General features: G+C 44.3%; 1 protein-coding gene across 1 annotated transcript in view; it reads left to right on the top strand.

Annotated features, from left to right (window-relative positions):
• The window catches only part of EXOC4 (exocyst complex component 4), a 349,341-nt gene that overhangs the window by 280,281 nt on the left and 47,678 nt on the right, over nucleotides 1-21,382 (top strand). The window contains exons 12-14 of the mRNA XM_081022722.1: nucleotides 10,540-10,676; nucleotides 15,042-15,197; nucleotides 16,482-16,660. Of these exons, the coding sequence (XP_080878848.1) occupies nucleotides 10,540-10,676; nucleotides 15,042-15,197; nucleotides 16,482-16,660 (472 nt within the window). The remainder of the gene's footprint in view (nucleotides 1-10,539; nucleotides 10,677-15,041; nucleotides 15,198-16,481; nucleotides 16,661-21,382) is intronic.

Below are 21,382 nucleotides of genomic sequence, written 5' to 3'. Positions count from 1 at the left end.
CTCTGATGTTTTTCGCTGCTTCAAAGCAAGGATTGCAAGCTCTGGAAGTCCTTTTCTGGGCCCAGTATCTCTAGCCAAGAGATAACGAGAGGTTAGTGGGTTAGCGCCTCTGGTAATGGCTGAATTCCTCTGATCGGGAGGAATTTGCTTCGTGGAAATTAGGGTCTGGCCGCCACGGCGAAGGCGGGGACCCACAAAAAATCACAGGCAGGAGAAGCCTGTGAACGTGGGATTCAGCTGGCACCTTTTGCGCCTCCCCTACTCGCAGGGAAACCCGGTTTCGGGGATCCGGAGCAACGTGGGATGAGTGGCGCGGTGCTTCAAATTGACTGCTTCTTTCACGGAGTGAAGCCGCATTGCTGTTGCCGGAGAGCGCTGACTTTTTCCTGTGGACAATTTGATCTTAAAACAACTACCCGTGAGTAGAACGGAAAATTGGATTTTTAAACGTCTTAATTTGGCACTGAAACGGGGAGGTTTCAAACAGGAAGTCCGCCTTCCCCTTTTGTAAATAGACTGAAGCAAAGAGGCTGCAAGCTAAAGTCTTGGAAAGCTTTTGATAAAGGATTAAGCTTCCATCGGCTAAAATCATCAAACCCCCCTTTGAAGCAGGAGAAGAGGGGGGAAATTTTAGACCGCGTAAGCCTGCAGGAGAGAGTGAAGAAAGTCAAATTACCACCCCTCTGAACCTGGAAACGGGCTGCTAGTAAGACTGAAGTTTTGGATATGCTCATTGACTGTGAATAGATCGTTTGTTGACAGTAAGTTAAAGAAGAGAAATGCATTGTTTCCATTGTCTCCTTCTGCGTTTAAAAAGGAGTAAAAGTAATTGAAAATTGAAACTAACTTTATTGCTTGAACTGTGCTTAAAAGGATTGATACAAATAGAAATTGTTTCCCCCTAGAGGAAGCCTTTGAAATTGTTACATGAGCTGAGCTGGGGGAATTTCCAGCTGCAAGATAAGACTGTGAGAATCTGGGATTGACCTTGGACCGTTAAGAATGTTGACAGAAGAAGCCTTAGTGGTTGCATTATGTAAGATTAATGACTCACTGGAACAGCTCCATAAGAAGACGGATATGATGATTATAAAAATTGATAACTTGGAACAAAAAGTGACTAATTTGGGACAAAAGGTGAATATTAATACAGAAGCTATTCAGGAATCGATACAGGGACCTACTTTGACATGGCAAATTGAGGAGAAGGTGGGGGAGAAAGTTGTTGTGGAACCTAAAGTAGCAAAAGTGGAGAGGGAGAGAGCCCCAGCCTCACAGATGCAATTTGATGACTATAAGTTGATGCCTTTTATGACTGAATTTAGAGAAAGTCAGACTTTGAGGATTGGAGCCCCGCTTGGACTGGAGAAGGAAAGTTGGATAGATCCCTTCATGCAGGGATTTATTGACCTTTGGGACCTGGACTTGGGTCAGGAGGAGACTGGAGTTGTGGGGACCGCCAGACTTGGAGGAACTTTGAAATACGACTGGAAATATCTTTTGAATTTTAGCTTTAACTATGGAGATTTGGCTGACTAGTCGAGAAGGAATAAAAACATTGCTAGGTGGGAATTTCCCCGAGATCTACTTTTCAGCATCAAAGGAAGGAAAATAAGAACAAGATCAGGAGAAGACAAAGTAAAGTGCATGTATAAATATGAAGAAGACCTGCAGAAGGGACTTGGAAAAGAGTTAAGAGCCTCGGACAGAAGATCACCAGGTTGATGGACTATATGGAATTGACGGAAATGACTGGCAGAATCCGAGACCAGGGAGAAGAGACGGTGGAAGAATATTGGAAAAAGTTTAAAATCTATATATGGAAATAATGTAAAATTAATGAGTGTTAGAAAAATGTTGGAAGGGAATTATACGGCTTTAGTAGAAATGTTTTAAGGAATTAAGTATAAATAAGTATTATAGTATTAATGGAAAATAAGGTTAAAATATGTTAAGATAATCATATGACAGAAAATAGAGAAAGATGGAAAGGATTTGCTGAAATAATTAATAGAAATGGAATACGAAAAGGGAGGTGAGAGGAGGTTGATGAAACAAGGGAATGAAAGAGAGGATATTGAGATGGTATGATGTGTGTTTTTTGAACTGTTTTTGCTTTCGTTTTGTTTAATGTGTTAATGTTGTGTTGTGTATTGTTTATATATTGTACTGTATTGTTTTTTCTTTTGTGTTTTCTTTTTTCTTTTTTCTTTTCTTTTCTCCTTTTTGTAAGGTTTAAAAGTAATAAATATTATTTTTTTTAAAAAAAGAGATAACGAGAGGTAGTTATGGATAGATAAATATAATAGATATTGATGTATCTGTATGATAAAGTACCAAAAAGCAGAATGGGTGCATAAGAAAGATTATGGACTGGCAGGCCCAGTCACACACTTATAATCTAAAGAGAGATACAACACATGAGGATGAAAAGGTAGAAAATGGAAGGCATGCAGGAAGCAAATCTTACAGGAAGGCCCGAGTAAGAAGATGAGTCCTGTCTCTCTCCTGGAAAATGTGGAAAAGAGTAAAGCAGGTGTCAAAGAAGGGCTGTTGCCCCATGGTAGAGCTTCTGCTTTGTATGCAAAAGGCTCTAGGTCAGGCATGGCCAAACTTGGCCCTCCAGATGTTTTAGGACTACAACTCCCATCATCCCTAGTTAACAGGACCAGTGGTCAGGGATGATGGATTTGAATTTAGGTCTCCCCAGTCCTGGTAGTGTAACCAAAATCTTAGTTTCCTTAGAGGTTGCGCAGTTGAATTTTGTGTCGCCTATGTTGAGGGAATAGTCAGTGTGAATTAAGTTATGCAAGAAATGTTTGTGATGACACTAACGAGGATTTGAATCCCCCTTTGCTTGTCCTCCTAAGTGTGCACTGAAAGGACAGAAAAAATCCACCTTTCTGCCACTTTTCAACCACCTTCCCTGTGAATATATATCAGGGTGGTTCAACTAACCTTTAACTGATGTTGAGTTTGCAACCTGGGTCTGTCTCCCAAAGCCTTCCCTCTCCCCAGCATAACAGTTCCCCTGAATAGCTCTTAGAAAACATAAGAGCCCTGCTAGATCAAGCCAGAGGCCCCTCTAGATTATTATTATTATTATTCATCATCATCATCATCATCATCATCATCACCATCATCATCACAGGGCAGTTTTCAATATGCAAACACAAAAATACATAGTGTAGTAACAAACAAAAACAGCCCTCTCCTGGTCTTTGCTCCCTAACATTCAAAGGTATACTGTCTCTGAACATGGAGGCTCCATTTGGCTGTTATTGTTAAGAGGCGCTGGTAGAGCAACACTCTGTGCTAAGTTTTACAACTGCTGCTTTCTTATAGGGGATCATCCCTCTCTCTCCCTTTAGCTGCAGTCTCATTTCTCTGTGCTACACCCTAAAGGCACAGGAGGAGCTGGAGCTAAGCCGATTTGTAGAGAATCTTGTCAGCCTAATTGATTACTGCGCGGTACACGCTGCTGACGACAGGTGAAATGGCGTGGAGTGGAACAAATCTGTATGTATCGCACATTCCCGCTGGGTCGGGCCAGGGCTCCTTCCTCTGACATGTTGATTTATATATTTGCAGCTCCCTTCCCTAATGAATAGTGCCCCATCACAGGTCACTGGAGCCCCCTGCTGTATAGACCCCATCAGTGCCACATCGAGGGAATGAATCATGCTTCCCAAAGCCTTATGCTGTGAATTTATGCGCTTGAACACTTGCAGGAGGCTAGCCAAGGAAAAGGAATTAAAAACCCCAGATGTACACAGGACACTGACACAAACACACCTGCCAAATGTCCCAGCAGGAAAATTACACATGCACGTATACAGGGCGCTGGGTTCTGCGAAATTTTCATCTCTAGTTTGTTTGAATTTTAAGATCCACCATCATGGTAAAGTACAATATCTGTGAGGCTGAAATACTTTCATCTGGCCTACACAGATTTGTTGTGTGATGGACACCGGAAGTCTGCATACAAGATCAAAGACCAGAAGTTTCTCTCTTCCCTGGGCCAGTCAATCCCTGTTTCTCTTGTTTGGGCAAATATTATCCAGGAAATCATTTCAAAACATGATACATGCGCTCCAGACAAACAATATTTTCAATATTGCAATGTTCTTTATTTTTACTTTTCCTGTGCGTGGTCCTCCTAATTTTAAAACCACAACAACCCATGCCTTCCTCCTGTGAAGTCCCAAACAATTTGGAACTCAAATACCTAAAAGAGCACCACCCTCTATGTCAACCATCTCAGAACGCCCTACAATTGGCAGAGGAGGCCCTTGTTGGTGGTGCCACAGCTGGGTGCTGCCTGGTTGGCACTGACTCATTGACACCCCCTCTTGGTGGGGGTTCTCCATTGGTGGAATGCCCTGCCTGGTGAAGTGTGGTCTTCCTCATTAAGTAGCACATAAGGTAAGATCCTGCTGGATCAGGTCAATAGCCAGTGTAGTCCAGCATCCTGTTCTCACAGTAGCCAACCAGATGCCTGCGGGAAACCAGCAAGCAGGATTTGACCACAGCATACATAGATGCATGCATGCATACACCATTGTATTTGCATGCCGCCTTTCCATAGTGAAAACCATGCTCAAGGCAGCTTAAAGGTAAAGGTAAAGGGACCCCTGACCATTAGGTCCAGTTGTGGCCGACTCTGAGGTTGCGGCGCTCATGTTGCTTTATCGGCCGAGGGAGCCGGCGTACAGCTTCCGGGTCCTGTGGCCAGCATGACTAAGCTGCTTCTGGCGAACCAGAGCAGCGCACGGAAACGCCGTTTACCTTCCTGCCGGAGTGGTACCTATTTATCTACTCGCACTTTGACATGCTTTCGAACTGCTAGGTTGGCAGGAGCTGGGACAGAGCAATAGGAGCTCACCCCGTTGCGGGGATTCGAACCTTCTGATCGGCAAGTCCTAGGCTCTGTGGTTTAACCCACAGCGCCACCCGCGTCCCTCAAGGCAGCTTACAACATGAAAAAAATACATATAATAAAAATAGTCATAAACAATAAATAAAACATATCGGAAGGTACACAACCAAATTAACAGTTTCCACATTAAATCTTAATAAGATCTAAAAGATACAAAAAGTATTGATGGCAGCAACAACCTCCTTCTAGGCTAGAATGCCTTCTTTGGTTGGCAGCAGCTCTCCAAGGATGGGTTCGGGCATAGGAGGGTCTTTCCCATAACCTCCTTCCGGATCCTTCTAAAGAAATACTTCCAGGGTTGAACCCTGATCTTACAAAGCAGATGCTCGGCCACTGATCAGTAAGGTAAAGGTAAAGGGACCCCTGACCATTAGGTCCAGTTGTGACCGACTCTGGGAGCCGGCGTACAACGACTGGGTCATGTGGCCAGCAAAACTAAACCGCTTCTGGTGAACCAGAGCAGCGCACGGAAACGCCGTTTACCTTCCCGCCAGAGCAGTACCTATTTATCTACTTGCACTTTGACGTGCTTTTGAATTGCTAGGTTGGCAGGAGCTGGGGCCGAGCAACGGGAGCTCACCCCATCGCGGGGATTCGAACCGCTGACCTTCTGATCAGCAAGTCCTAGGCTCTGTGGTTTAACTCACAGCACCACCCGCGTTCCTCCACTGATCAGTAGTCACACTCAAAACATTAGTTTTATCTGCAGTAGAGATCTGACCAGTGGTGTGCTCAAATCCATGACAGTTGCCAACTGAAGGGCTTCTGAAAACAAGGAAGCTTGACATTTGGTCAGTTTTACCTTCACCGTGAGTCTGAGAAACCAATGACAGGTGTTCGAGTTCATAAACCTAATTTCTTTTTTGACCAGAGCACATGCAACCCAAGACTTTTGTTTTCGGATGTATCATCTCTCACCCTTACTGTAGCATCTGGTGACTTTCATTGGGGCAATTGTTACAATACAGTGGTACCTCGGGTTAAGAACTTAATTGTTTCCGGAGGTCCGTTCTTAACCTGAAACTGTTCTTAACCTGAAGCACCACTTTAACTAATGGGGCCTCCTGCTGCTGCCGTGCCGCCGGAGCACGATTTCTGTTCTCATCCTGAAGCAAAGCTCTTAACCCGAGGTACTATTTCTGGGTTAGCGGAGTCTGTAACCTGAAGCGTATGTAACCTGAAGCATATGTAACCCGAGGTACCACTGTACTAGATATTCCTCCAGGGACAATTGAACATGACATACAAACATGAAGTTGGATAAAGAGAAGATGGAATGTTTTGAAGGACAGTAGAAGGTCTGTGGGTCAATCCCCAAAAGGACCTGTTGAAACCCAGGAGTGGGATCTGTTAGTCCTTCTGGCTGGGGGCTGCCATGCACAGATTGTGATTCAGTCCAAGGCTCAGTCCCATCGTATAGATAGATAGATAGATAGATAGATAGATAGATAGTGTTCTGGCTGACCAGGTGCTTGACCAGCCTTACCTCCTTCAGCCCCAGGCAGCCTCTGAAAGCAGGAGCTTCCTCAAGCCCCAGGTGGACTGAGGCAATGACCGAGGGGATACCTTCAGCTCAGAAAGTCATGAGTTGTACAGGACAGCTGTGGAATATCAGTCGATGTGCAGAGCTGAAGTGTTTTTCACCACCCTATATTCCCAGCCAAGGACACTCTCTGCAAAGTGCCTTTGACGACTGTCAAACTTCCCTCGGAATAACGTGCCGCACATGCAAAGGGCCAGGTTGCAGCGCTGAGCGAGGGGGAGGCTTCCTTATTCTTTTTAGCAGCTTGGAGAGCAGAATCAATTCCTGTCACTCACCGGTAAATCTGCAGGAACAGGATTATGGATCTGGGTCCTTCTTGCAGTACTTTAATCTTAAAATCGATGCTGAGAAGGAAGCCAGGCTTGGGGGAGGGTAGCGGAGAGGCTCCAGCTTTGACTCTGATGAGGTTTTGCAACTTCAGATGCAAAAAGTGTCCAACTCTCTTGCAAGGGAGGCGGGGAGAGAATGCCTCACCTGTCGCAGTCAATGGAATCAGCTGCACGGAGGACTTTAATTCAATATGTAAACCAAAGCAGGGCTTGGGAGATGCTTCAGCCTCTTGCTTTTAAGTGCACAGCTCAGAAAATAATCCTGCTATTCTGTGAAGCGAAATATTATTTTGCAGCGTGTTAAATTGGTTAGTAATTTTTATGGTGCCACAAGACTCTTGTTTTTGCTGCAAGAAGCTAACACAATTGCCCCTCTGGAAGCTAGTTTTACCTTTCTCTTTCTTTCCTGCACCCATCAGTGGGGCTTACACGAAAGAGAAGTGTGCAGATACCCAGACAGCATACAAAATGCTGTAACAGCAAACCAGCTGCTTTGAGATGACTTGTGGGGATGTTGGCTTGAGCCACTGGATCTTCAGAGGCAACACAAATTGAGAAAGGGATGTGGAGGTTCTCATAGAAACCAACTAAAAAAAAAAATATTCCTTACCTGGAAAAGATATGAAGTAAAGCAAAATGATTGGAGGCTGGAGCACTTTGCCAACAAAGAAAGGGTGGTGCGTTTTGGGGAATGGGTTAGTTTGGGAAAGAAAGAGAAACCTTTTCTCGCAGTGACCAACCAGATGCCTGTGGGAAGCCTGTAAGCAGGACCTTAGCACAAGAGTGCTTGCCCTACTTGTGAGTCGCAGAAACTGGTACAGTGGTACCTCGGGTTACAGACGCTTCAGGTTACAGATGCTTCGGGTTACAGACTCCGCTAACCCAGAAATAGCACATCGGGTTAAGAACTTTGCGTCAGGATAGGAACAGAAATCACGCGGCGGCAGCAGGAGGCCCCATTAGCTAAAGTGGTGCTTCAGGTTAAGAACAGTTTCAGGTTAAGAACGGACCTCCAGAACGAATTAAGTTCTTAACCTGAGGTACCACTGTATTCAGAAACATACTGCATCCAACAGTAGAAGTTGTACACAGCCATCATGATTTGTAGCCATATCCTTACCCTCCATGAATTCGCGCTGAAGGAGAGGATTGGCGGCCATCACTACATCTTGTGAGAGTGAATTGGTTAATTCAACTACCGTATTTTTCGCCCTATAGGATGCACTTTTCCCCCTCCAAAAATGAAGGGGAAATGTGTGTGCGTCCTATGGGGCAAATGCAGGCTTTCGCTGAAGCCTGGAGAGCGAGAGGCGTCGGTGCGTACCGACCCCTCTCGCTCTCCAGGCTTTACGAAGCTATCCACAAGCCTTGCGAGCAGCAGCCTGCAGCCCAAAGCACGGAGTGCGCCCCGTGCTTCGCGCAGATGTCCGCAAGCGGGAGTTCCCGCCGGGCTCACAAGGCTTGCGGATAGCAGCATGTTCTTGGGGGGGGGGGGGAATAAATTTTTATTTATTTATTTATTTATTTATAAGATATTTATTAAAGTTTAGACATTACAAAAAAAAGAAAAGAGAAACAAAAGAAAGATATAAGCAATAAACAATTACAAAGCCTCAAAAACAAAAATGAATACAATAATACAAAACATCAACAATACAAAAAACAAAAAAACAAAAGCATTTTAAAAAAAACCCAAAAGAGAACAAACAAACATACAAAGGAACCCCATATTTTCATATCCTTATCTTTCATTTGCTTATTTCCTCGACTTCCTCACACCTCCTTTTTTGTATTCTAGTTCAATTAATTATTCCAACAAGTCCTTTCCCTCTTTCACAAATTTAGTTCCATAATTTAACTTAACACAATTTTAGACTTAAATTCACATCTTTACCCAATGTCAATCTATTCATACTTAACTCTTTATAGCATTTCTGCTAAAGTCATATAACTTCTTTCCAGCATCCTTCTTAAATTCATTAATTTTACAATATTTCTGTAAATATACTTTAAATTTTTTCCAATCTTCTTCCACCGACTCTTCTCCCTGGTCTCGGATTCTGCCAGTCATTTCCGCCAGTTCCATGTAATCCCTCAGCTTCATCTGCCATTCTTCCCTGGTAGGTAGATCTTCCTCTGCAGTCTGTCTAGTTGAGTTAGATTCCTTAACTAGTGTCTCTATAGCTTCTGTGTTAGAGTTAACTTTTTGTTCCAAGTTTTTTATACTTTGTGTATTTTGGTCCAATTTTTGTGAATTTTGGTCCAATTTTTTATTCATTTGTTCCAAAGAATTGTTAATTTTGCTTAAAACAATAGCCCAATCTTCTTCCGAGGGCATTCCTCCTTTTGGTATACATTGACACAGCTGCAGAGGGAGCAGGAGGGCCAGATGTAGAAGCTCTCCGAAAGGTCCTGCCGGATCTAGTTGTCTTTTCCTGTAATGAGTCTATTTTTTCCTTCCTGTCTGCCGTAACACTCAAGGCTCTCAAGGTCAGATACAATCCCAGAGTTTTTATCTTTAAAACTGGAAAATTCCACTCCTTATGACAGTTTCAAAATCCTCCTCTAGAGGGAAGTAGTTGTTGTTTATCTTATATTAGTCCAAAGTATCCTTTTCTTTTTCTTTTTCTCTTTAAAGTTACTCTAACAAGTTATGCCAGTATGTTTAATATCAAACTTTGGTTCAGAAACATAGTTGAAACTTTTAAGCCAAGAGAAAATAATTGAAACAATGTTTCACTCACTGACAGTCAAATAGTCTATTCGCAGTCAATGCGGAGCTCCACAATGCAGCAATTTTAATGGCTGCCGTTCCCAGGATCCGAGCGGTGAAAAGTTAACTTTTACCCTCTTTTTCTGCAGGCAAATAATGTCCAGAAACCCCCCCCCTTTTCCCCTGCAGCCAAGGGGGGGTTCGCTAATTTAATACTGAAGATTTAGATGTCAAAAGCAGTCTTTCAGGCTTTAGTTTAAAACTCCTTGCTTCCCACTATTTACAAAAAGAGGAAGGCGGACTTCCTGTTTTACGCCTCCCCCGTTCGTGGCCGAATTCAGCTTATTAAAAGTCCAATTCCTTCACTTTACTCACAGGTAGTTACTTTAGATCCAAGTGTCCACAGGAAAAAGGTCAGCGCTCCCTGGCAATGGCTGTGCAGCTTCACTCCGTGAAAGTAGCATTCAGTTCGCAGCACCGCGCCGCTCACCCCACTTCGCTCCGGAGCCCTTAAAAAGGATTCCCCGCGAGTGGGGGGGCGCTCCAGGTGCCCTGCCGAACCCCCACGTTCCCAGGCTTCTTCCACCTGAGATTTCTGACGGGTCCCCGCCTTCGCCGTGGCGGGCGACCCAGTTTTCACGGAGCTAGTTCCTCCGCTTAGAGGAGCTCCGCCATTAGCCGCTGGCGCTGTCCCCGGAAGTCCCTAATTTTTTATTTATTTATTCCCCCCCAAAAAAACAACGAGGTGCGCCCTATAGGGCGAAAAATACTGTATATTGGGTACTAAGTACCCAAAGTTGAAAACAAGAATTTTACGCCATTGTATTGAATTGTTGCATTTAATTAAGACTAACTATGGTGTTCTTGGTTTGCTTGCTTGTGCCAAATAAACTTAGAAAGGCTTGAAAAAATGTTTTTCTTGGCAGGGGCCCACCATGACAAGCCTTTAAAAAACTTCTTTCTTTCTTTCTTTCTTTCTTTCTTTCTTTCTTTCTTTCTTTCTTTCTTTCTGCAGAGCACAGTGATTGTGGAAAAGACTGTCCAGGACCTCATGAATTTGATGCACGACCTGAGTGCCTACTCTGACCAGTTCCTCAACATGGTGTGTGTCAAACTCCAGGAATACAAGGATACCTGCACTGTGGCCTACAGGTAAGGCTTGCTTGAGGGCCAGGTAGCGCCCTTCAGGTCCTTCCCTTCAATGACGGACTGAAGCATTTGGAGGTTTTCTTCTTTAGGAGGAAAAGGCAAATAAGGGAATAAGTTTAGATTTCTTTTACCTATAAGTGTATTTCTACACTGCCAACACATTCGAAAAGATTTCATGGCAGTGTGCAATAAAACCATTAGGACGTCCTAAAATTGTAAAATACAGACTACCGCTGCATTGTAATTTGTTTTGACTGCTTTTAATATTGAATTTTAAATTGCTGTAGCGTGCCCTGGGACCTGTTGGTGATGGATGGGTTTGATGGTGGCAGTAGGAGGAGCAATGCTCCATCCATGTAATGCATAATTAAGACATACCTTTGTAGTAAATAATGTACAAGAGAAGACAGTAGGTAAACGACTTAAAGCAGGGGTATAGCTACAAGGATAAAGGTGAGACAATAACTAGCCTATTTGCACATACATAGCTAATACCCCCAGTCCCACTAATACAAAACTTACCTGTCCCCCTGCTTTAAGTTGTTTACCTACAAGTGAAGTTACAAGTGAACTCTTTATTTATTGCGTTTGCAGTGGTGCAATTAGGTCAGCCCTCAGCCCTCATTTCAGTGTCCAATCCCTGATTACAGGAAGAGGAGGACATAAAAGAACACAGAAAATACACTACTTGATCTACTAGCTCATGCTAGGTACAAATAGAAGTCATTATGCCCTTTATGTGACTAGGAAGAGCATAATGGGGGCACAAGATGTTCTCCTAACTCATTGTGAGATAGGGAGAGAATGTGTATAAGAAACTGCATGGTGCTGGTTATTTATCTAGCCCTGCATGTCTTTAGCATTTCCCATCCCAGTTACCCAGAACCCTTTAACTGGAAGTGCCAAGTCTTGAACCTTGGATTGTGCTCCCCCACTTCTGATTCATAGCCCATCCTCCTGTCATTTAAACTGCCTCGTGCTGAATCGGACCACGGGTCCATTTATCCTAGTGTACTTTGACTGGCAGTGGCTCTTCCAAGAGCTTGGCCAGGGATTATTCTCAGCTGTCCCAGCCTTCCTGGTCGTATGAAGAACTCAAACTCACACCTCCAGTCCTGCCAAAGGTTTTAGTGCATTTATCAGATTAGTAAAGGTAAAGGGACCCCTGACCATTAGGTCCAGTCATGGCCGACTCTGGGGTTGCGGTGCTCATCTCGCTCTATAGGCCGAGGGAGCCGGCGTTTGTCCGCAGACAGCTTCCAGGTCATGTGGCCAGCATGGCTAAGCTGCTTCTGGCGAACCAGAGCAGCTCCCGGAAACGCCGTTTACCTTCCCGCCAGAGCGGTACCTATTTATTTACTTGCACTTTGACGTGCTTTCAAACTGCTAGGTTGGCAGGAGCAGGGACCGAGCAACAGGAGCTCACCCTGTCACGGGGGTTTGAACCGCTGACCTTCTGATCGGCAAGCCCTAGGCTCTGTGGTTTAACCCACAGCGCCACCCGCGTCCCATCAGATTAGTACATAAGGCAAATTGCAGGTTAAAGGATTCAGCAGGTGCACGAGAGGTTAAATGCACCTCTGAGTTTAAGCTAAGGTGTTGATCCTACACTTCCCTTTTGAAGTGTGGCCTGGGCACAGCTATTTGCACGGCAAGCAGTTGGAGTCCATGGCTGGAGAAGCGAGCAGTACTCCTTGTGGTTTGGCTAGTGAAGTTTGTTTATGCTGGCATCTCCGTGTCTGTGGTGCCCCCCTGTCCTAATGGCCATGTTTCCCGAGGGCGATGTGCTACATCTCCATGCAGAGTATTAACTAGGGGATGTGGAGGTCAGCCCTAGGATTCCAACAGCTATCAGAAGTGGCAGAGAAAATGCAAGGACCATTTAAGGGGTTGGGTGGGAGAAACAGAGACACCACAGACTTGAGGAGGTGGCATTCATTGAAGAACAGAGCTGTCATCTTAAAACTGATACCGGAATCCACCCACCACCACTATCTCAAAGCAGCTAGCTATGCAATTTTTCCTGTTCTGGTAATAGGGTTAATCATCACCACCAGCACGACAATCTAATAATTGGTTTTTGGCTCATTGGGCCACAGACAGAGCCATCTGTGTTGCTGTGTTGAATCTGGCTCCCAGGAGGGGGCTAGGAAAGGGGCGTAACAGACAAACAGGTGACAGGGCATTGCAGAGAAAGGCCCGATTCCCTTCACGGCTCAGTGCGTTGAGTGCATAAGACATCTGCTTGAGATGGCATAGCAGCTCCAGAACCTGCACTGCTTCCAAAATTCAAATGGCTGCTAATAACCCCTGGAAACAAAATAGCAGAGTGGCTCGGGACTTTGATTAGGGAACATCTGGAGGCCGCTGGGGCTAATTGAGACTCAGGTATTTAGTGACAGGAGCACCCCAGGAGTCAGCAACAGATTTCACTTTCAGATTCAACATGTCTGAATATGAGAAATTCATGCTCATCCACAAATAGAGCAGGTCTCTTGCCCCAAACACATATCATGCACCAAAGCATGGAGTTGCAAGGAGGAGACTCTAGCTAAGTGGTACAGTGTCTGCTGTGTGTCCAAAAGGTCCCTGGTTCAGTTCCTTTTATCTCCACCTAAAGCAGAAAGCAAGGGACACGGATGGCACTGTGGGTTAAACCACAAAGCCTAGGACTTGCTGATCAGAAGGTCGGCGGTTCGAATCCCCGCGACGGGGTGAGCTCCCGTTGCTCAGCCCCTGCTCCTGCCAACCTAGCAGTTCAAAAGCATGTCAAAGTGCAAGTAGATAAATAGGTACCGCTCTGGCGGGAAGATAAACGCCGTTTCCGTGCGCTGTTCTGGTTCGCCAGAAGTGGCTTAGTCATGCTGGCCACATGACTCGGAAACTGTCTGCGGATAAACGCCAGCTCCCTCGGCCTATAGAGCGAGATGAGCGTGCAACCCCAGAGTCGGTCACGACTGGACCTAATGGTCAGGGGTCCCTTTACCTTTACCTTTACATTACGTCACCCAAACTACGACTGGACCTAATGGTCAGGGGTCCCTTTAACCTTTACCTTTACATTACGTCACCCAAACTGGAATCCTTTGAGGAGACCAGCCACCCAGACCAAGGTTGCAGCTGATCACAAAACAGAGCAGCTTGCTCCAGTGGCACAGGTAAGTAATGACAAAACTGGGTAGAGTTCTGAATTAAATATGGCATCCCCACTGCTGTGACAAATAACTATTTTATTGTCTTCCGTGCTACGTGGCATGGTGACTTTCCAGGGCTCTACTTTTCATTACTCTCTGGAATGTCTCTCTTCTTGAATTATTAGATAAAGTTTGAAAACACAGGGAGAGTATTGCAAGGGCTTATGTCTAGGAGGCACATAGGATAAAATGAACCTAAGACTATAATTCTGAGGTGCAGGATTGAGAAGAAAACAGTTGTATTTGTTAGACTGTGAAATAAACGCCCCAGAGTAGTAGCAGCCTCATTGCTGTTGTCATTTCAGACTTGAGTGGTCAAAGCATACTGGTTAACGTAGTCTAGCAAATAGGCCCTCGATGAGAAGGAAATGACCAAATTCCTCTCTTCCTTCAAAAATAACTATGTTTTTCTGATATTTTTAACAGAATACTAGGCAGAACCATTGGATTTTCTACAGTCTGAGCTGGAGGGCTATTTGTTGTTCAAGACAGCTTTTACTTTTATCTGCTTTTCAATTTTGCGTTGATTTTTGATGCAGCTCAGGGGTTGATAGTTTAGGAAATGGGAAAGCACATTGTTCCAGAGAGTAGTGAAGTCTGAAATGGAGATTTAGGCTCTGGGATCCTGCAGCATTTGAAAACTTAGACTTCGTCATTTTGCTTTTGGCAGATTGAATTTAGAAACTAAGAAGTATCTCCCACTGAACCAACCTGTTGATTAAAACCCTTTACAACCTTTTGAGTTGCAAAGAATTCTTCATCAACACTGCTGATTTTCAGTTATGCAGAGATCAGAGTTGATTATAACATATATTAAGTAAAACAGAAACATCGCCACCCGACCCCGTCCCACTCACCTTTCCCCCCTCCACCTCTTTCCCCCCTTTTCTTCCTAATGTAACACTAATGTCTCAACAAATGAAACTGATCTGTAAAAATGTAGCTTGGAAAAAAAGAGAGAGACATTGCTCATACTTTTGTAAATCAAGAAAATCTTTAATAATAATAAAAAAGAGTTGATTATAATTGTCTGTATGGTATAGGGACACACTTTATTCCACAGCCTGGACACCCATCACATTTGAGTGGTGGTTTATTTATTTATCTGGAATATCAAATAATCAGGAAATACACCTCACCTCTTCCTTACATCACCATTTCTCATTTGATGTAGGAGCATTGTTCAATCTGATGAAAAGCTGGTCATCAGTGCGTCTTGGGCAAAAGATGATGATATCACGAGACTCCTGAAGTCTCTTCCAAACTGGATCAACATGGCCCAGCCCAAGCAATTGCGACCAAAGAGGGAGGAAGAGGAGGACTTCATAAGGTAAATTATTCCTAAAATGATCCTAAATGGTCGTGGCAACAACAGGTAGCCTTGCCATGAATGGGTTGTCTTATCTTTCAGGGCAGACATGCGTAGCCCTCAAATTCCTTTGAATGCGCAGGATGAATTTCTTCAGGGTTGCCTGTTACCAGGAAATAGATCTGAACTGTGGAGGGTTCCCTTTGGGCATTGTAAGTTACTTAATAATGTGTGTTCCTTTAGTGGATGACTCAGTGTTTGACCGCCTGACCCCGTGATCAATTTTACTAGCCTTCTCTGTCCAGCCGCCCAGCCCCTCCCTCTGGGACAACCGAAAAAGCCTGATCATGAGCTACTAAGTTGTTTTAGAAATCCCTCGTGATGAATGAGAGGCTTGTTATTACAACTTACCGGAATCCATTAGGAAAATTATGTTAAGGAATTCTTCACCCTTCCTTGTAGTCTGGAGCCAGCCTGGTCGAGCTTTGAAATGGGTCAAACGCCTTCACATGATTTAGAAGAAAGCATGGATTGTTTCATTGTTGTGCCACTTATTCTATTCTATTTTTTAACTTGGGGGGGGGGAATACAACTCAAAACGATATAACATGCAAAAAGAAATATAATGCAAAAAAAAGCGCTATCTCCATCTTGACAATACATATACATTAACTTGCTGCAGGTATAAATTCTGTAGGGAAGTTGTGTCACCACTTCTTCTTCTTCTTTTTCTTCTTTTTCTTGTTAAAAACACATTTATTCAAAAGTTACACTACAGCTTTGTCCACTGCCATAATACTACAAAACGATCACTCCAATCTTGTTTTGACCTACTGTTTTTTTATTCTTGTTTTCAGTGTCTGGCCATGAGCTGCTTCTAGTGGGATCAAATAATTTAAAATACATTAAACTTCAGTAAAAATGAGTCGGATCCAGACTTAGTTGTGCTTTAGTCCTGTTGAAATCAGTGAGGCAAGTGAATCACGACTAGCATGGATTTCAGTGAGGCTAGCGTTCAGTTTATCCTGGTGTCTGATCTTTTCTTACTCTGTACAGATCTAGCCTCAAAACTCCATCGTAACGTCGCTGGTTGCACTGATAAATAATACATTCAGGTTATTCCAGTTTGAGGAATCAAGAGCACCTGACAGGCTGATGTGGGAGCAGCATGGGCTCAGATGGACGTGCAAAATCCCACACCAGGAAAAGCCCCCCAGACAAATCTGACTGAGAAAGTCCTTTTCTTTACACTATTGTTGAGTTCTGTATTAATTGTATATGTGCCTTGTGTTTTTCTTGTTCTAGAACTGCCTTTGGCAAAGAATCCGAAGTGCTCATTGGGAACCTGGGTGATAAACTGATTCCCACACAAGAGATTCTCTCTGATGTCAGCGACCTGAAGGCCTTGGCCAATATGCACGAAAGTTTGGAATGGCTCTCCAGTCGTATGAAGGCAGCTTTCTCCAACCTTCCAGTGGCACAAAGTGAGTCATCTCGAGACAAATAAATCCCTCTTCTCCCAGGCCTTTGACTAATTCATGGGTAGGCAAACTAAGGCCCAGGGGCCGGATCCAGCCCAATTGTCTACTAAATCTAGCCCGCGGACGGTCCGGGAATCAGCGTGTTTTTTACATGAGTAGAATGTGTGCTTTTATTTAAAATTCATCTCTGGCTTATTTGTGGGGCATAGGAATTTTTCAATCCCCCCCCCAAAAAAAATATAGTCCGGCCCCCCCACAAGGTCTGACAGACAGTGGACCGGCCCCCTGCTGAAAAAGTTTGCTGGCCCCTGGGCTAATTAAACAATTGGTGTCCTTTTAAACTGTGGGAGGTGTTGTTTTTGTTTGTTGCTACAGGGAAGGGTTGTAGCTCAGTGCATCTGCCTTGCAGAAGGTCCTGGGATCAGTCCCCAGTATCCCCAGGTAGGGCTGGGAATGAGAGCTGCTGCCAGTCAGTGTGGGCAGTACTAAGCTAAATGGACCCAATGGTGCAACAGAGCACAAAGCATCTTCCTATGCTCCCAAAACCTTGAGCTCCTCAGCTCCAGCAGTTTCCCTGGCTTGGTCAGGATTTTGGGTTAAGACACTCCTCTTAGGGCCCTCGTATTTACAGGACCACCTCTCCTGGTCTGCCCCACAGAGGACCTTATGGTCCATGAATAACCATAGTTTAGAGGTCCCAGGCCCTAAGGAAGTCAGACTGTCCTCCACCAGGACCAGAGCCTTTTCAGTGATGGCTCCGACCTGGTGGAATGCTCTGTCCCATGAGACTAGGGCCCTACAGGATTTAACCTCCTTTCGCCGGGTCTGTAAGACAGAGCTACTCTGCCTGGCCTTTAATTTGAATTCAGCCTGATCTTTTATTTCCCTTCTCTTTCCTCCCCCTCACCTTTTATGAAGATTACCCTCTCTGGGATCCCACAGCTAATTCTCCCCGGTCTCCTTGCTGGCCTAAGTAGGACTAATTCAGCCAACTAGCCCTGGTGACTATCTAATGTTTATTGGATGGCTTTCCCTCAAATTGATTTTTGAAGTTTGAATTTTATTGTTATTCATGCTTTTATACTGTATTTTATGCTGCTTCTATGTTGTATTACAATTAAGTGTTTTAAATTTGTTGTTAGCTGCCCTGAGCCCGGTTTTCTGAACTGGGAAGGGCGGGGTATAAATAAAAATTTATTTTTTATTTATTTATTCTTCTTTTTTACAGTATTTGTACAATATACAAACTGGGCTGAGTGACTTTATAGTTAATCTGTCAAAGGCCTCCCCTTCCTACAGATAAAAATTCAATAACCTTTTTTTCTGTGTCTCTGCCACAATTATCACTCATTTAAAACCAGCCCAGCTAATGGAGTGTTTTATCACACCCCACAGTCTCTCCCTCGTTCATTATTTAGTGTTTGCTAAGCTGATGGCACTTCCACAGCTCTCCCCTTATCTGTGCTTCTTCAGAATTGGATTTTTGTATTTTCCAAACCAGTCAGATATGACACAGTCATTTTTGTCTTCTCCTGGTTTGTTTTTCCTCTTCTTCTTTCTCTTCCCCCGCCCGCAAAGAATGCAAACTTTACTCTTAGCAATAACTGTTTGGATGCTAAGGTTGTAGCGTGTAGCTAAACTCACCAGAGTGCTCAAGCAAATTCTTTTTCATTCATTGATTTCAATTTTGCGTTCACCACTTCCTGAGAACTTGGGTCTGGTGGTGATATTTGAAAACAAAAACTATGTCAAAGAGCTGAAGTGTATTGAGTTTATGGCGGAGAAGCCTCTGCTACTGACTGGCTGAGCAGGAGTGATGTCTTCGAATGTTCAATTGCTCAGGAAGCAAAGCAGCTTGCAGGCCAACAACTGTGAGGAAAGGGTAAGCTGTCATTTTTGCTGGGAATAAAACTTCTCACAGATTCAGGCTAGAGACTTAGAAGAGGTCCCAAGGAGTAGTGAAGCTAAGGGACAGGGAGATAAGAGACCAGGAGGCTGAAGTCAGAGGGGAGAATAAGAAGTGGACATTCCGCAAGCAAATTAGGATGAGTACTGAATGAGTAGAAATTGAATGTGCAACAATCTAACCTCTACGTAAGCTTTGTGCAAGCAAATCAGAGCTATAGTTCAATAAATATAGGCTAAATGCAAGCAGCTTTTAAGCATTTCCCTCTTTGTTTCATGAGTGTGTCATGTTATCTGCACACTTTGGAATTCTGTGCTAATACAGCATTCAGAATTTTGTCCTTGTGAACGGCATCTGTATACTGTGGGGATCTCTTCTCTTCTGGACTATCCTTTGGCCTTCATCTAGACTGTATTTTGGTGTGGCACCTGACTGTGCAAACACACAAAGAGTGTGAGCTGAGCACAGTGTTCCCCAGATTTCCCCGACCTGGCCACAGTGATCCATGCAACGGTCATCTCCAGGCTTGACTACTGTAATTCGCTCTACGCGGGGCTGCCCTTGAAGCTGTCCCAGAAACTCCAGCGGGTGCAGAATCCTGCAGCGAGGCTCCTCATGGGGTCTCTGCCATGGGAGCATATTCATCCAGTGCTTTTCAAGCTGCACTGGCTCCCGGTGGAGTATAGGGTCAGATTTAAGGTGCTGGTTTTGACCTTTAAAGCCCTTCACGGCCTAGGACCCTCGTACCTACGGGACCGCCTCTCCTGGTATGCCCCACGGAGAGCCTCAAGGTCCATAAATAGCAACACCCTAGAGGTCCCAGCCCCTAGGGAAGTTAGATTGGCTTCAACCAGAGCCAGGGCCTTTTCAACACTGGCTCCGGCCTGGTGGATCGCTCTGTCTCATGAGACCAGGGCCCTGCAGGATCTGATTTCTTTCCGCAGGGCCTGTAAGACAGAGTTGTTCCGCCTGGCCTTTGGCTTGGAGCCAATTTGATTCCCTCCCTCTCTTTCGTTTTTCTTTTCCTTCTCCTCCTGCGAGGAGGCTATATTTTAATATTTTAATGTTTCAATATTTTAATGTTGTATTTTAATTTTGTTTTTAAGTTGTAATCATTCAACTTGTTTTTATTATTGCTTGTGAGCCGCTCTGAGCCCGGCCTTGGCTGGGGAGGGCGGGGTATAAATAAAAATTATTATTATTATTATTATTATTATTATTATTATTATTAGTCACTGAGGCAGGCTTTTTCAGAATTAAAACTGGCAGCATGGTGGAAAGGTATTAGAAAAGCAGGCGGTGATAGGAATTGCCATATGTTTCTGTAAGAGATGCTCTTCTGCAGTTCTCTTCCTCCGGATTTGTAGCCCTAAAATGCAGAGATGCAGCCGGCAACCTCAGAGGCTCAACACCAGAGACACACAGACACACCTCACGGCATACAGAGACACAACTCATCATCTTTAAAGGAGAATCAGATTTTGACTCTTTATCTCACAGACCTCTTGCATCTCTTCTTTTGGGGCCTGGGACGCTAGTTTTAAAATTACCCTTTAGTAAATTTGAGCAGCCAGTCAATGCAGCGTGGGGAGAGAGAAAGAGGGTTAGCACAAGAACAGAATTGCCTTTTTTTCTCCAGAGAAACCGTCAGGAGCAGGGTTGGGACAGTTGCTTCGCATGGCGTGTTGATATGCATAATCCTGTGTATACCCAAAGATTTATTTGTGCCCAGAATAATCGCTCATTAGGAGTGTTGTCTCTGTCTCCTGTCCCTATTTAGGGAGGATTACAGGTTGCTTCAGGTTAATAAACCTTGAATATTTCTTGGTATTTAACATTGGCTGGCTGGCTACCTGAAAGCTTACCTTTTCTAGAATTCCTGTTTTTGAGTGCAGGTTCATTTTCTGGAGATCTGGGAAAGAAGGGCTTGTGGGAAAGTTCAGGCTCTGTGCGGAGAATAAGTCCCTACAAGAAACATGATGAGTTGGCTGTAATGACCCTTTCCCTTTGCTCGCACAGCCATTTTTCCAGTGGGCAGCTGGGCAGCAGCTACTTAGCACCTGTCCTCAACTGCTCCTTTACCATGGTGTGCTTCCATGCTAGAGAATCCAAAGTGCAACCCTAAAACGCTTCAAGATGCTATCTTGTACCTTCACATTGTGTTCAGGGCCATAAGCAGTTTGGGGAGCTGGTGATAGGCAAGTGGGCAGGGAAACAAGGCAGACTGCTGCCTGATCAAAACCTAAGTGAGACTCAGGAGCTTCTGTTGCTGCTAGAACTAGAGGAAGCCAGTGTGGAATCAGGAGGACATCTTAGGCCCAGGAATGCTTCATGCAGCAGAGCATAGATCCAGAAGTTCCCAGCAGCTCCTGACTTTTCTAAAGAAGGAGCAGTGCGTGGCATTAACATGCTTTGTGTGTGCATGCAGATCACCCTGGAATATGTTTATGTTTGTTTAAGTCTCCGTTCATTATGATTTTTCCACCTTCTGGGATTTCTAAGCCCGTTATGTGAATGTTGAGGCACTGATATCAAGATTTAAACCAGCACAGCTAAATTCACCAAGAGTGGTGGTGGTGATTAATTCATCATTTGGGCTATATTAGGAATATTTGTGGACACTGATCCTTCATTCTCTTTTTTTATATTTTCTGATATCAGATTTTGGTATTGCAAACCACCAACAAGAATCTGCAAAGCCAGGTGCCCCACTTTGGGGAAATGTTCTTCCACTGTATTATTTTGTTTTTAAGAGATTTGATAGTGCAGTCCTTTCCACCCAAACTCAGCCCTACATCAGCTAAAGGGGGAGATGGTTC

This window comes from Podarcis pityusensis (assembly GCF_964106645.2).
Source record: "Podarcis pityusensis genome assembly, chromosome: 10".
NCBI classification, from domain to species: domain Eukaryota; kingdom Metazoa; phylum Chordata; class Lepidosauria; order Squamata; family Lacertidae; genus Podarcis; species Podarcis pityusensis.
This window is presented reverse-complemented; position numbering and strand designations above follow the sequence as displayed.